Below are 14389 nucleotides of genomic sequence, written 5' to 3' on the forward strand. Positions count from 1 at the left end.
GAAGATCCCCTGGAGAAGGAAAGGGCAACCCACCCCAGTATTCTTGCCTGGAAAATCCTATGGACAGAGGAGCCTGGTGGGCTACAGTCCATGCAGTTCCCAACCCCATCCACTCATCCCCGATTCATTATTCACATTGCGAGGAACAAGAAATTGCTAACAGCCATTTTGGTAAAATGTAAATCTGATTGTTACTCCCCGGTATAAAATTACTTTATTGCCTACAGGCTGGATTCCAAATCTCTAATCCGCATACAAGTCCCCCTGCCCTCCGCCCCCGCCCCGCTTTATCTCTTCCCAGCTCCTCACACATTCCAGCCTCCTCCAGCACCTGCTGAACCTGGCATGCGCAAGTGTGTCTTGCTGAGATTGCTCTCTAACTCCTACTTATCACAACCCTTCCCTCTCCCTCCGTGCCACTTCACTAAGCCAATGTGCTAATCTTTCACTGTTCCTTCTTCAAGACTCAATTCAAGAAATTCTCCTTTGTAAAGCTATCCCTAACCATTTACAGGCAATCGTCTTCTTCTGTGCTACCACCACACCTGGAATATAGCATTTTAATGCATTTATAATACAAAACAATTATTTTTACATGTCAGTTTTCCCTGCTAGAATATGTGCCTCCTGACAACAGTCTATGTTCATGTATATTTGTATCCCCAATTTTACATGAAATGATAATTAAATTATTAATTAAAACCTTCACCTTACAAATTAGTTTCATTTCACTAAAGTGCAGGGCCTTTCCCTGACTCAGCATTCCAGTACCTGAGTTCCGTGTTTAATGGAAAGAGGAAATGAAGAGCACCCAGATGCTGCGTCAGTCTCTCAAAGGAGGAAGGTGGTCAACATATCAATTGCAACAAACACACACAGGGCATTTACTATGATAAAGACATGCAGATTAATAAAATATGGTGTCACTCTTCGACAGCATTAATTCAGTAAAACAGATAAATATTTAAGCCCATAATCTGCAATGAAACTAGGAAGTGCCATTATAAAGAAGAAAACAAAGTGCTAAAAGAACCCAATAGAGCAGTTAACATACCTCTGAAGTAGAGAGAGCACTGAAAAAAACAGCAAATGAACCTGCAAGTTAATTTTTGGTCCTAATGCTTGCCAGCCATTTGGAGAGAGAACTTGTCCCACCCATCTGCCCCTCCCATCCGCAGGGGATGAGGGGCAGGGATAGACTTAGAAGCAGTTTGCCTTGGGAACTCAACTAGAATTAAGCTAAGCAAATCAGATTTACAATGTCAGAAATGTACACTAAGAAACTCCAGACACCATTGAAGGATGAGCTGAAGGGCATAAAGCAGAGCTAGAGTTTGATGCCTATGCTAACATAACCAGAGTAAGCAAAAAATCTGAGTAGCAAGTTAGAATCAGAACAGATAAAAGCACTTAACAGAGCAGCTAAATTAGACTCATGATCTAGCACCAAAGTGAAATTCTACCAATGCCTACTAATTCTTCTAAGTGTTGCCGTGAATCTAAAACCACCTTCAACTCCAGAGTTCACAAAATCCAGGCAGAGTAAAGCTCATTCTTGGATTTATGTGATAGTCCACACATAAATGGGGCTTCCCTCACAACTCATCTGGTAAAGAATCTGCCTGCAATGCAGGAGACTAGGGTTCAATCCCTGGGTCGAGAAGATCCCCTGGAGAAGGAAATATCAACCCAATCCAGTATTCTTGCCTGGAGAATCCCATGGACAGAGAAGCCTGGCAGCTCTAGTCCATGGGGTCACAAGAGTCGGACACAACTTAGTGATTAAACCACCACCACACATAAATAAACGAACTCTTATTTGAGCCTACTTGAGAAAGCCTCTTTGAGACCTGAATAGCTTGACGAAATAGAATTCCTTAAAGATTCTCACTCCACCCTGGAATGGAAATAGGGAGCTTTATTTTTCTTACATAAGATATAATTTGATATTACCAAGTATAATAAAATTTGAATATAAATCCAGGCTTTTAGCCATTATGGATACAGTTCTATCTAAACTCTAACAAACATTCTGCAAGACCAATCAACATTTATCAAGTAAATACTGCCATTCATCCATAAAAACATTATTTAATTTCCTGAATGATACTGACATTTTCCCAGTAAATATAAGTCAAACTCAGTACATATAGCACCAGTGAGACAGTATGCTTACAATAAAGACAGGGAAGGATCCAAAGCACAGTACCAATTCATGAGGCAGCCGTCTCTATACAAACACAGTATATACAATTGTGTACGAACAGAAATAAAGGTATATGAAAAAAATATAATGCAAAAAATTCTCAACATGGTCAGTAGCAAGTTGTAGAATCCAAAATCAAAGAAGTAACTGCCTTGGAAAGACTTTACGAGATGACACAGATGATCAAAGGAACAGAACAGAAAGCTCATAATAAAGAATTAAAATAATCTGAATAGTTTTTCCTAGTGACTCAAATTTGGCCTTGATGTATATAACTATAGGTATACTGTTAACTCTCTTTCACCTCTTCTGGAAAAAAACTATCGGTTAGAATATTAAATAAAGATTACATGAAAGACATATCAACAAGGGTTAAGAAACAGATATTACAACACTTTTCATAGAAGTCTTTATTTTTCTAAATGTTTCACATGCACTTAAAATAAATGTAACCTGCACTTTTGCATGTAGTATTGGGCGTAGTGCTCTATGCCTGTATCAGTAGATCAGCTTGGTTAATCATGTGTTCAAATCATTCATATTCTTACTGATTTTTTTCTATCTACTTTCTCTATCAACTACAGAAAGAAATGCACTATAAATCTCTACTTATGATTATGGTTTTGTTTCCCTTTTTTGGTTCTATCAACTTTGATTTATAATATTTTGAAGCTGTTGCAAGGGATATAAAATATAGAATTTCTGTGTTTGTGATGAATTGAATTTCCAAATTAATTGGCTGGGCTTCTGCTCTTTATAATCAATACTGATATATTTGTAATAAAAGAACACTCCTGTTGTTAAAAGCAATGTTATTATTAAAAGCAAAACAGAAGAAGAATATCTAGTACAACATACAATTTGAAAGAGAAATATTTGTACAAAATGTTATCACAAGGAAAAATGATAAACCAGCAGAGGCTGCTGGCTCCTTCCCTGGAACTCAAACCTGGAGACAGAATACCAGTGGAGGTTGACGAATTTGAGAAACTAACATAAAGACACTGAAAACCCTCTTTGAGTGAGAGCAGACTGGCAGTGAGGGTGGAGGTGGAGTCTGGAAGAGGGCCAGTGCCAGGGAGTGAGGGCAGACTGCAGGAGGGTCCGGCTGGACTCTCACTGCCTTCGAAGTATCATTATCCATGACGTAGTGCAGAGGCAGTCTACCGCCAACAGCACAGCTTCTGGACTCAGACTACCTGTTATCAGACCTGCAAGTCATTAAACTTCCCCACACCTTGGCTTCCTCATCTATAAAACTTCATAGGGTTGTTGTAAATATTAAAGGAGTTAAAGTGTTGACAGTTTCTGGCACATGAAAGAATTCAACAAGTATTAATTAGTAATGTCACTACTACTGCCCACTGCACTGCCACTGAAAGGCAAAAAATAAGTCAAAAAAAATAAAATAGCAACAATGCCCCAATTGGGTATCCAAGTATATCACAGTAGCTGATGCCTAGAACAGGAAACAGGTAACAGAGAGAGACATCTAATCAACATCCTGATTAGATGATCATAATCCAGGGAACTGAGGAAATTTTATGAAATTCAACCACATAAATAAAGTAAAAAAAAACAACCAAAGAACAAAAAAATGCCACTCACATGAACATTTTAATGCAAAAATGCATTTCAGAGTCCAAAACCAATTAAGGATGAAAAATGAATAAAAAATAAAACTTCAAATTAGGAAGACAAGGGATAGCCCTTATATTTCAGGATAGCCCTAAAAACAGACATTTATCAAAACCAAGCAAGCATTATATTTGAAAATGAATATGAAGTCTAAGACTGGAACAACAACAACAAAATCATCATTCCTATTGGTTTGCATACATTTATTTTGGAAAATAACTTTTAAAATACTGGGTTGAAAGCTGTGTAACTATTGATGCTGTATGCTAATAACTTTTTTCAATTATTATGACCTTTTGGAATTAAAATGATACATATTCTGAAAATATTGTTAATCTGGATCAGATAACAATTTTTTTCTCACTTGTGGTTTTTTTACTTTATTATAGATTTTAGAAAAGCTGAATTTATAGGTTCCTTTTTAGTATCAACATGAGTCGTCCAAGACTGAGTGTGAGGTCCAAATTTGGAGTAAAACAGCAAATCGGCCTTGTGCTCCCACTAGATGGCGTCCTGTCCCAGAGCACCGTGCGCGCCACAAATGGTCCACAAAGCCAAAGGAGTACTTCCAGCATTTGACGGGTCCTCAGTACCTCTGCGCTAAGGCATTATGGGACTTTCAACCAGATCACTAATTCTTTCAAAACTAGTTAGCTTGGCATCTGAATCAAAGTTAATGATTGGGTTAAAAGATGAAGGAAGGTAAAAATCTATGGAAATTTTTACAGAAATGGTCTTTTAAGAGGTATGTTGAACAGGGAGAGGGAAAGTAAGAGTATTAAAAAAAAAAAAAAGAAAAAAACCTGGCCTAAAAGAAGTTTCATGGGTAGAAAGTCTTTGGAAGAGGATGAGATTAAAGTTAACAATAACATCTAAATAATTAATATTAAATGATTTTTAGAGTCATCTCAGCAACATTTAAGTCACTAAATTAACTACCTCTCATATCCCCTTTTATGTAGAAAGCTAAACCCTAGAAATCAGGTATCTTGCTACAGTATCTATATGTGCTTTTAAAATGTTCTACCTTCCTATTTTTTCATATCTAAAAGTTAAATAATATATCATTTAAATAAAAATATAAGCCAAACAAAATTTATGTAACCCTTGTTAATTCTGACTAATATTTTTCACTAAAATATGAGTTAAGCATATATCTCTCTCTAATAAGGGAGGCATGCTATAAAACCTTTTCAAAAAGTGAAGACAAGTACTTCAAACGACAATCCTGGTAATAAAAACCAAGAGAATGGCAAACAATATTGTCTAGTAGCTTAGAAAGACTAATGAACATACCTGAAAACCACCATGAAAAGTGTGTAATGAGGTGACTCGCTAGATTCTATGGAGAATCATTTCAAATAATCTTAAGCTACACTTTTAGCACCATCAAGAACAGTGAAAAATACTAAAGAGGGGTCAGGTGACTGAGTTATTTAAGACCAACAAAAGGTGCTGGCCCAAGACCAGTAGTTATGATGCCTTTTATTTCTTGGGACAGGCTGACATTTCATCCATCACCAAAATCTGTCACCCAGGCAAAGCACTATGATTTAAATGGACACAGTCCAGCCCTTTGTGTATATACCTACAATATAAAAATTGGGACTAAAAAACATTCTCCCAAGAGCTTTACAAAACTGGTTTTCAGGTATGTGGATTACAACTTTGTTTATGAAATTACAACTTTGTTTATGAAAACACTTTAAAAATCAAATCCTGTTTTGAGATCTTGAATTTCAATTCCGTAAGATCCCAGGTTTTGCCATTTTATTCTAACAAGAGCTTCACATGTATTGTATGCCTGGGGAAATGTATTCCTATAAGTCTACTGTCTTTCTTTACACTCTACCAACTCCACTGGATTATGCAACAGTTCTGTTACCTGGTCGTACTCCAAGGCTCCCGGGTAGAGAGGCCATCCAAGGAATAACTCTGCAATCACGCATCCCAGTGACCACATGTCTATGGCTTCACAAAACGGCAACCCCAATATAATCTCTGGAGCTCTGAAATTCAAAAAATTTAAAAAATGATTGTAAAACTATCCAATTCATCTGATATTCAAAGAAAAGCTCATAAAATCAGAAAGAAATCATCTATTCACAGTAATTCATCATTTTTCAAAACTCTTTCAAACCTAACAATAATCCTGAATTAAACTTAAAGGGATGCTATGAGTACAATGGGGAGCTTCCTTGGTGGCTCAGCAGTAAAGAATTTGCCTGCAGGAGATCCAGGTTTGATCCCTGAGTCGGGAAGATCCCCTGGAAAAGGAAATGGCCACCCACTCCAGTATTCTTGCCTGGAGAATCCCATGGACAGAGGAGCCTGGCGGGCTACAGTCCACGGGTCACAAAGAGTTGGACACGACTTAGCAACTCAACAACACGAGTACAGCATTGCTGTGATGAAATAGCTACACTTAATCTAAGTTTTACTAACACGACTGTAAAAAAAAAAGGAAAAGCACAGATCTTGTTTTTTGAGACTACAGCAGAAGTAACACACAAGAAAGAGAACTGACAGATTATTAAATACACACATTAAATACCATGACATCAGCAGAACTGAAAACCAGACAGTGAAAGATAAGACTCAAACCAAACAAAACAAAACCCCAAAGACTAACCATGGATCTAGACCGAGGTACTACTTCAGAAGATCATAATAAAACTGGGTTATCTGTTCTCCAAAACAGACACGACCAAGTTCGCTGTATTCTGCCTTAAAGGGCAGAAAAATACAGAGAACATCAAAAAGTTAAAATGCATTTTAGCATTTAAAGAGCTCTGATTATCTGGAAAATGTATTCCATGAAAGATACAATTCTCAGATAAATTATATTGCTACTTCCATGACTTTCCCATAAGAAAACTGACATTCTAAGAGAACATACAGTTCTCTAATTCCAAAGTCATACAATCATGGTTATCCTGAACAATTTCAATGGTACCGAGAAGTTATAAAAACAGTACAATACATACTTTTTCCTAGTCCACTTGAGAGTAATTTGCCAAATAATGGCATGCTTTGTATTTCCTACATACAAGATTCAGTTCAGTTCAGTCGCTCAGTCATGTCCGACTCTTTGCAACCCCATGAATCGCAGCACGCCATGCCTCCCTGTCCACATATAAGATTACTCTCCTAATAATCACAATACAATCATCAAAGCCAGGAAACAAATAGTGATACATTTTCACCAGCTAAGCCTTAGACTGCAAGTTGGGCCAATTGTACAGATAATGTCCTTCATGGCAAAAGAACCCAATTCTGAATCATGTACTGCATTTAGCTGTCATATTTCTTTAAGTCTTTTCCAATATGGAAGAATCCCTCAAGTGTTTCCTTGATTTCTATGACCCTGGCATAAGATATTACAGGCCAGTTATCTATAGAATATTCCTTAGTATGGGTCTATCCGACATCATCTTATCATTAGATCCAGGTTATAAATCTTTGGGAGAAATGTTTTAAAAGTGATGGTTTTTCTTCCTCATTATATGCTATCAGGTGGTACAAAACTGATTTGCAGCACTACTGATAATATTCACTTTGATTACTTGATTAACATGGTATCTGATAGATTTCTTCACTATCAAGTTTCTTCTTTCCCCTTTGTAATGAAGTTTTCTGTGGGGCTTCACTTTCAGGCTGGAATCCAATTTCAATTTATCCATTTATTTACCTATGTAAGTATAATGGATTCCTATTTTATTCAATGGGTTACAATTCATTACTGTAATTACTTACTCTGATGCGCTAAATTCCCAGACTTGACCAGTCGGAACTCCTTCAATGAACAACATCGGTCCTCATGACTATTGAGGTGGCACTGTTCCCGGGATCTCTCAATATACTTATTTAATACAGTTACAAAAATCCTTCTGCCAATTTTTTTTTTTAAACTTTAAGAGTGCTGATTGTCATATCTCCTAATGCAGTGGTTCTCAATCTTGGCTGCACATTACAATTTTTGTGCTGGCCACACCCATACCAATTAAATCAGAAACTCTGAGGATGGGACAAAGGGATCAGTGGTTTTTAAACCTCTCCAGCTGATTCTAATACATGACCCTAGACTCAACAGTTAAGCCTAATGGAAAGATGATTCCATCTCCTCCCTACAGTTCTTCTGTTCAGAGTAAGTTCAAAAGATAACAAATTGTTTGCTACCATAGATTTGGAATCTATTGACTCTACTCCTGAATATCTCTGCTATAATTAACATTTAAGATTCAGTACATTCTTAATCTACAGTACTTGTTAAAAACAAGTGTCATGGGGAGATGCTAAGAGGAATAAAAGAACCTTAAAACATAGTTATAAAAAGCCTTCACTCTTTTGACTACTTAACTCTCTAACTGTGTAGATGTATACACGTAAATTATATAATCAAATGCTAAACTGTACTACAGAAAGAAAAGGCTTACCTTAAATTATATTTATCATATTCACAAGATTTATCCTTTTTTGTTCACTATTTTATACACAGAACATAGCAGAAGATATGCACTCAATAAACATCTCTTAAGTAAGTCATGCCAACATAGGTTGATTCACACAAAGGAAACAAAGCATCAGTGTGAAATGTGGATCTGAACTAGATATCAGAAGAATAAAAGTCTAGGCAGAAAGAGAGAGAAATGAGCACAAGAGTTTATAAAGTATATACTAACCTATACTTCAAAAGGTTCAAAGCAAAAGGCAGCTAGTTTCAAAAAGTATGGAGTAAATGAGATTCACTAGTAATAATTAATCATATATTAATCTGAATCCTAAAGACTTGCCAATAAGACTAACAGAGCTATAGCTGTGTGTAAGGGCTTCATGGTTATTTTGAAATAATTAATACAAAAAATTCACAAGACTTGAAGTGGACGACTGTATAAAATTTCAACACTGTATTTGGTAATGCAAGAAAACTAACAAAATGATAGTATTTAGGATGTACAACTTAAAGAGACAAAAATTTCTTGAAATTTGGTCAACAATTAAGAAAAGAGTTCTGTCAACTGGACAAAGAGTGATGAATTCTTTCTGTCATTAACTACCATTTAGTGAGTGAGCCACTTTGACCGTGATAAGAATACAGACTTATCTTTTAAAAATCTTGATTACAAATTGTAATAAACCACTTCAAACACAAAATCTAAGATTCAAAAGAGTTATATTTAGGGAAGCAAACTCAAATGTCTCATTTTTAAACAAGAATTTTAATTGCAAGTTTTATACAAACTCATTATGTATTACTGCATCAGTTTAAAATCCTGAGAAGCAGATGAGATGTGCAAAAAATTTCTTGGGGAGAAAATGTCTCTGAAGGATACAGAGGGAAATGAAGCAGGAGTAGGTGAAGACAGCCTCAGACCTCGAGCGGTTCTGACAGCTGTGAAAGGGGGCAAAGGAAGAATTAGAACTTCTACCCGGCGGCAGTGCTGTTAAGAGAAGAGTCTTGGCAGGTCAGTGGGGAGTCTCTAAGCAAAAATCATCTACTAGAGCAGGTCCCCATCAAACTAGAGCAGCGAAGCTCTAGGGCCCCCAGTATGTTTGGTCATTGGCTGGGAGCAGCCCAGAAGAATGGGCCTCTGCCCAGCACTGACGCGTTATCTAAAAGGCACAACAGGTGGAGGCTGTCAGTTAACTGCTCTTCACAGCAGGTTCTCTTGAAGTGGATCCGAATGGCACAATTCCAAGGCTGCCACAGCCATCTTCCCAAAAGCTTTTGTATTTTATTTTGTAAAACATAAATATCATAAGGAAAATGCAATACACTTCTTCACCAAGTCTGAGTCAAATGTACTCAACTTCTCTCCAGTTTACCAGGGCATACCACAAAATGTTACATTTTCTATATGTATCATTACATGTGAAAAAGTGAGGAAGCAACACCTTCAAGCATTTACAATCTAGATGAAACTGCCAGAGATATCAGAGCTCAGCTCAGCTCAGTGTTTTACTATACAATAAACTTTAAAAATCAAACTATTCACCAAAGAATAATATATCCATCTGTCACTTAATGAATAAAGCTTAGTTTTCTGAATATATCTTAACTGGCTCTCAAATTATATCTCTGGGCTAAATATACTTTTGAATATAAATGACCATAGCAGAAAGTCTCATTTATGGATGACTCTCAAAATAAACCTTGTGTTCTACACCTAAAGGAAATTCTTCCACTTCTTTTCTTATCCACCTTAACTCCCTTCTGAGCGTCTGTAATGTGAGTGGTGTGCTGAGGATATAGCAGGGAACAGACATCATGTGTACTTCTGTAGACAGGCAAGGCACACATTAAACACGTCCACTGGATGGAGAGTGTAACTAAACCACTTAACCACTCTATAAATAATAACACAATTAGAAGGCAAGTGTCAAATCCACAAACAAACTCAAAATTTTAGGTTATACAGTAAGAAAGGCTATGCATAAAATGCCATGTTTCCTTTTTTGCTATGTGACTAATAAAACTTATCAATAATCATTAAAACCAAGTCCTTTTTACTTTTCTAAAGCCTTGAAATACTGATATAAAATCTAGGTAAAGTGGGTAAGCTAAAAAAAAAAAAATGTTTTTAAGTGGGTAAACTAAACTCTGAATGGTCTGTGGGTCTTTTGCTAGAGAACTCAAAAAGAATGTTATCAGTAGATAGTTCAAATAAGAACATGGTGACATACTGTCACTCAGAAAAGATGACTATTAATTGAACATTTTACTTTATTTCATTTTTATTTACTTTAAGTTGAAAATTCAACTACTGGCAGAGAAACCTAGCCCTGCTGGGAAAAAGGATGTCTCAGTTCAGGAACTCAATATGTCAAGTTCGAGGAACAGTTATATATTCTTATAAGAGAAAGATGCCCTGAGTTATTCTGGCAAATGCCATTAGGCTATGACCATGCGATGATTTCAAGGCCATCAAGAAAGTGGTGACCATGATATGGCTCCTAACCTATTTTTTCAAATACAGATAATACAACAATTAGGCCAACTTGATTCTTTAGCCTGCCTAATATTTCTCACTAAAGTTAATTAAAAAAAACTAGCATAATGTTGATATATTTACCACCCAGGTCTCACTAAGTCCAGGACACTGATCAAGTAATTTCTGAAATGACAAAACTAAGGGCCAGATTCTGATGATTCTGTCAGGGATGTCACTCAATAAAAATGAGAGCTACAGCTATCCAGGCTTCTCTTGATGAAACTCCTCCGGTGGTGCTGGTTTAGTCACTAAGTCGTGTCCGACTCTTGCAACCCCATGGACTGTAGTTTGCCAGGCTCCTCTGTCCATGGGATTTTCCAGGCAAGAATACTGGAGTGGACTGCCATTTCCTCTATATACAAATGTACAGCTACATGCTTTGCTCTACTTTTGACAATAAGAAGACACCAGAGAAAAGCAGCACGAACTTGGAAAAGATAAATAAATGGTAAACTTAATAAAGATACAAGTAATAAAATTAGAACAGTCTTCCTTGAGGTAGGTGATACAGAAGATATTTCTAAAAATAAGCTTTTTTAAGACATAATTCACATACCATACAGTTTATCTGTTCAAATGGTACAATTCAATGGCTTTTAGTATACTCACAGAATTATACAACCCCAATCAATTTTAGAACATTTTCATCACCATGAAAAGAAGTCCTTTATCCATTACCAGTCGCTCCCCATTTTTTCCAAACTTCTCCATCCCTAGACCACCACAAATCTCCTTTGTCTCTTTAGATCTGCCTGTTCTGGACATATACAAATGGAATGGTACAACATGTGCTCTTAAGGCGAGCTTCGTTCATTTGAGGTTCAACCATGTTGCAACATGTACCAGCACTTCAATTATTTTTTATTGCAGAATGATGCTCCATTGTATGGGTATACCAAACTTACTTATCCATTCATCAGATGATGGATATTTGGGTTGTTTCCACTTTCTGGATATATGAAAACTGAAGTTAACCAGGAAAGGCCATGCCACCTCACCAGGCTATTGAGCAAGAATATACTCCAGGGTTGAAGAAGGTCAGAGTAGAAAAGCTATACTCCAAAAACAATCACTTACTTCCTCAGAGTACTGACTGGTACACAAAGAAAATGCCTTTGATGAAATATATATCCAAAAGGGAAAACAGGGTGCTAGTGTTAAAAAAAAAAACGACTGCTTTTTCAATGCAGCAGGCCTTACAATTGAGCTAATCTTGTGCTACACCTCTTTTTCAAACCTCTAGGGCACTAAAAAATAATAACAATAACAACTTCTTGACCATCTACTGGGAATCCAATATAAAAAGAGCATGGGGTCATGGGTAAATTTAAGGGTAAATTTCATAAGAATGTTTTGCTATAGTGCTACTATGCAGAAAGTTCTGGGAAGACAAATCTGAGTCTGGTAAGGATGCATGGCTTCAAACAATGAAAATCATCTAGAGAGAGCTAGATTTTAAACACTTTAGACACGTAGCAATCCCACCAAGTAATTTACCCAAGCCTTAGTATTTTCATTTTTGAAATGGGTTTTACTGATGCAGCATACTCTGAAAATTATCTAAAGGACTAGGTAAAAGAATCTGTAAAATTCACAACAGCATATACATTTTTCAAATTTATTCATACTCCCACTGTCCTAATTCACACCTCCTCTCTTCTCAAACCATCACCTCCTCCCCCATTCTCATTCCTGACTGTTGTCCTTGCATCCAACTTTATTTGGCGGGGGTGGGGGGATATCTGAAAGAAACTTCTACATTCTCACCACCACATCTACTAGCCCACTTACATCTGCCAGTACTTTTATCTAAGGCAGCCATGCTCACTCACTGAAGGACATCATTCCACCAATTTCCCAGTCTCTCTCATCACCGGTCTCTCCCTCCCTCCCTTCTCCCCACCCCCCAACAGAAGGATACAACTGTTCCACATCTCCCATTTTGAGAAAAAAGAAAAAAACGTTCCTGTTTACATACTCTCCTTCAGCCATCATTGTTTCTTTGTTCCCCCTTAAACCAGGCCTTCTTAAAAGCACTGTTAAGAAAAGCTGCCTCCAATTCTGCCCCTGTCTTGAACTCAGCTCTAATCAGGCTTTCATTACCCCATCATTCCACCAAAATAGCTCTTGTCAAAGTCACCATCAGCCACTGCATTGCCACATCCTTGATTTATTTGGCTTGCAGCAGTTGACACAGTTGACTGTGCTCTCCTGCATTCAACAGTCTGCAATCTGCCAGGACACCACTCTACTCTCTTTCCCTCACCAGCACTCCCTTCTCAGATTCCTCTCCAGTTCCATCTCATTTCCACAACCTTTAAATTCTGGGGTGTCCCAAGGCTGTCTTTAGATACCTGTCTTCTCTACCTACATTCACTTCCCTTAGGTGATCTCATACAATCACATGGTTTTAATTATCACCTGTATTCTTAAACCCAAATGTGCATCTCCAGACCAGACCTCTCTCCCCCAACTCTAGACTTCCCTATCCAACTGTCTACTCAGTATCTCTTACTGTCAATTATTAGATATCTCAAATTGAACATGTTCAAAACATCTTCACAATTCCCTCCAACCCACTCTTCCTCCAGCCTTCCCAACTTCAGGAAATGACAACTCTATCCTCCTAATTTCTCAGGCACATAATTGGTGTGAGAATCAAATCTAACTCTCACTTTTCACAACTATCAGCAAATCCCATTGACTTTATCTTCAAAACAGATTCAGAATTTGACCATTTTGCCCCACCTCTCCTGCTAAAACCACAACCCACGCCACCATCATCTCTTGCTATAAGCTTCCTAACTGTTCTTGCTTCTGCCCTGTCCTCTACCATCTACTTTCAACTTAGCAGCCAGAATAATCCACCTGGTACACAAGTCCTACCATGTTACTCTTCACCTCAAAACCTCCTAGCAGCTTCTTCCTGCCTCACAGTAAGGTCAAATTCTTCACAATGGTCTATACAAGGTCAGACGTGATTTTGCCCTTAGGAAATCTACTTAACATTTCCTACCATTATCCCATTGTTTGCTCTGATCCACCTGCACTGGCCTCCTACTGCTTCTGATCATAGTTGCTGCCTCAAAACGTTTACATTTATCTAGGAGAAGGTTCCTGGCAGGGGGAAAAGCAGAACGTGATCCCTTCACTCTTACTTTATGTTTCTGTCCAAAGATCTGATAGAAAGGCTTTCCTTTACCACCTTAAACAGAAGGGTAAGCCCCTGCCAGCACTTATACTTACCTCTCCTCCTTTATCTTGCTTTACTGTTCTCTATAGCACCTGCCACCAACTGATATGCTTCCTTATTATGTTTTCCCCTCCCCTACTAGAATATAAAACCATGAGGGAAAGAACTTTAATTCTTTCAATGCTATATTCCCAGCACTGAGAATACTGCCTGGCATACAGTAGGTATTCACTCATCCGCTTGTTCAATGAATTAATTGATCAAACAGTAGAAGCTGTTAGCAGTCTGTTATAAATATCTTTATTAAATACATGAGCCAAACAGGTATCAACCAAGAGACTTGGCCTTGCTAGCCACTTC

At 37.5% G+C, this 14389-nt stretch overlaps 1 protein-coding gene across 6 annotated transcripts in view; it reads right to left on the bottom strand.

Annotated features, from left to right (window-relative positions):
* The window catches only part of HIPK3 (homeodomain interacting protein kinase 3), an 82911-nt gene that overhangs the window by 22208 nt on the left and 46314 nt on the right, over window positions 1-14389 (bottom strand). For all 6 annotated transcript variants that reach the window (XM_065943759.1, XM_065943760.1, XM_065943757.1 and 3 more), the window contains exon 3: window positions 5730-5853. In XM_065943759.1, coding sequence (XP_065799831.1) covers window positions 5730-5853 — 124 coding nt within the window. The remainder of the gene's footprint in view (window positions 1-5729; window positions 5854-14389) is intronic.

The sequence above is a fragment of the Muntiacus reevesi genome, chromosome 9 (genome assembly GCF_963930625.1).
Source record: "Muntiacus reevesi chromosome 9, mMunRee1.1, whole genome shotgun sequence".
NCBI classification, from domain to species: domain Eukaryota; kingdom Metazoa; phylum Chordata; class Mammalia; order Artiodactyla; family Cervidae; genus Muntiacus; species Muntiacus reevesi.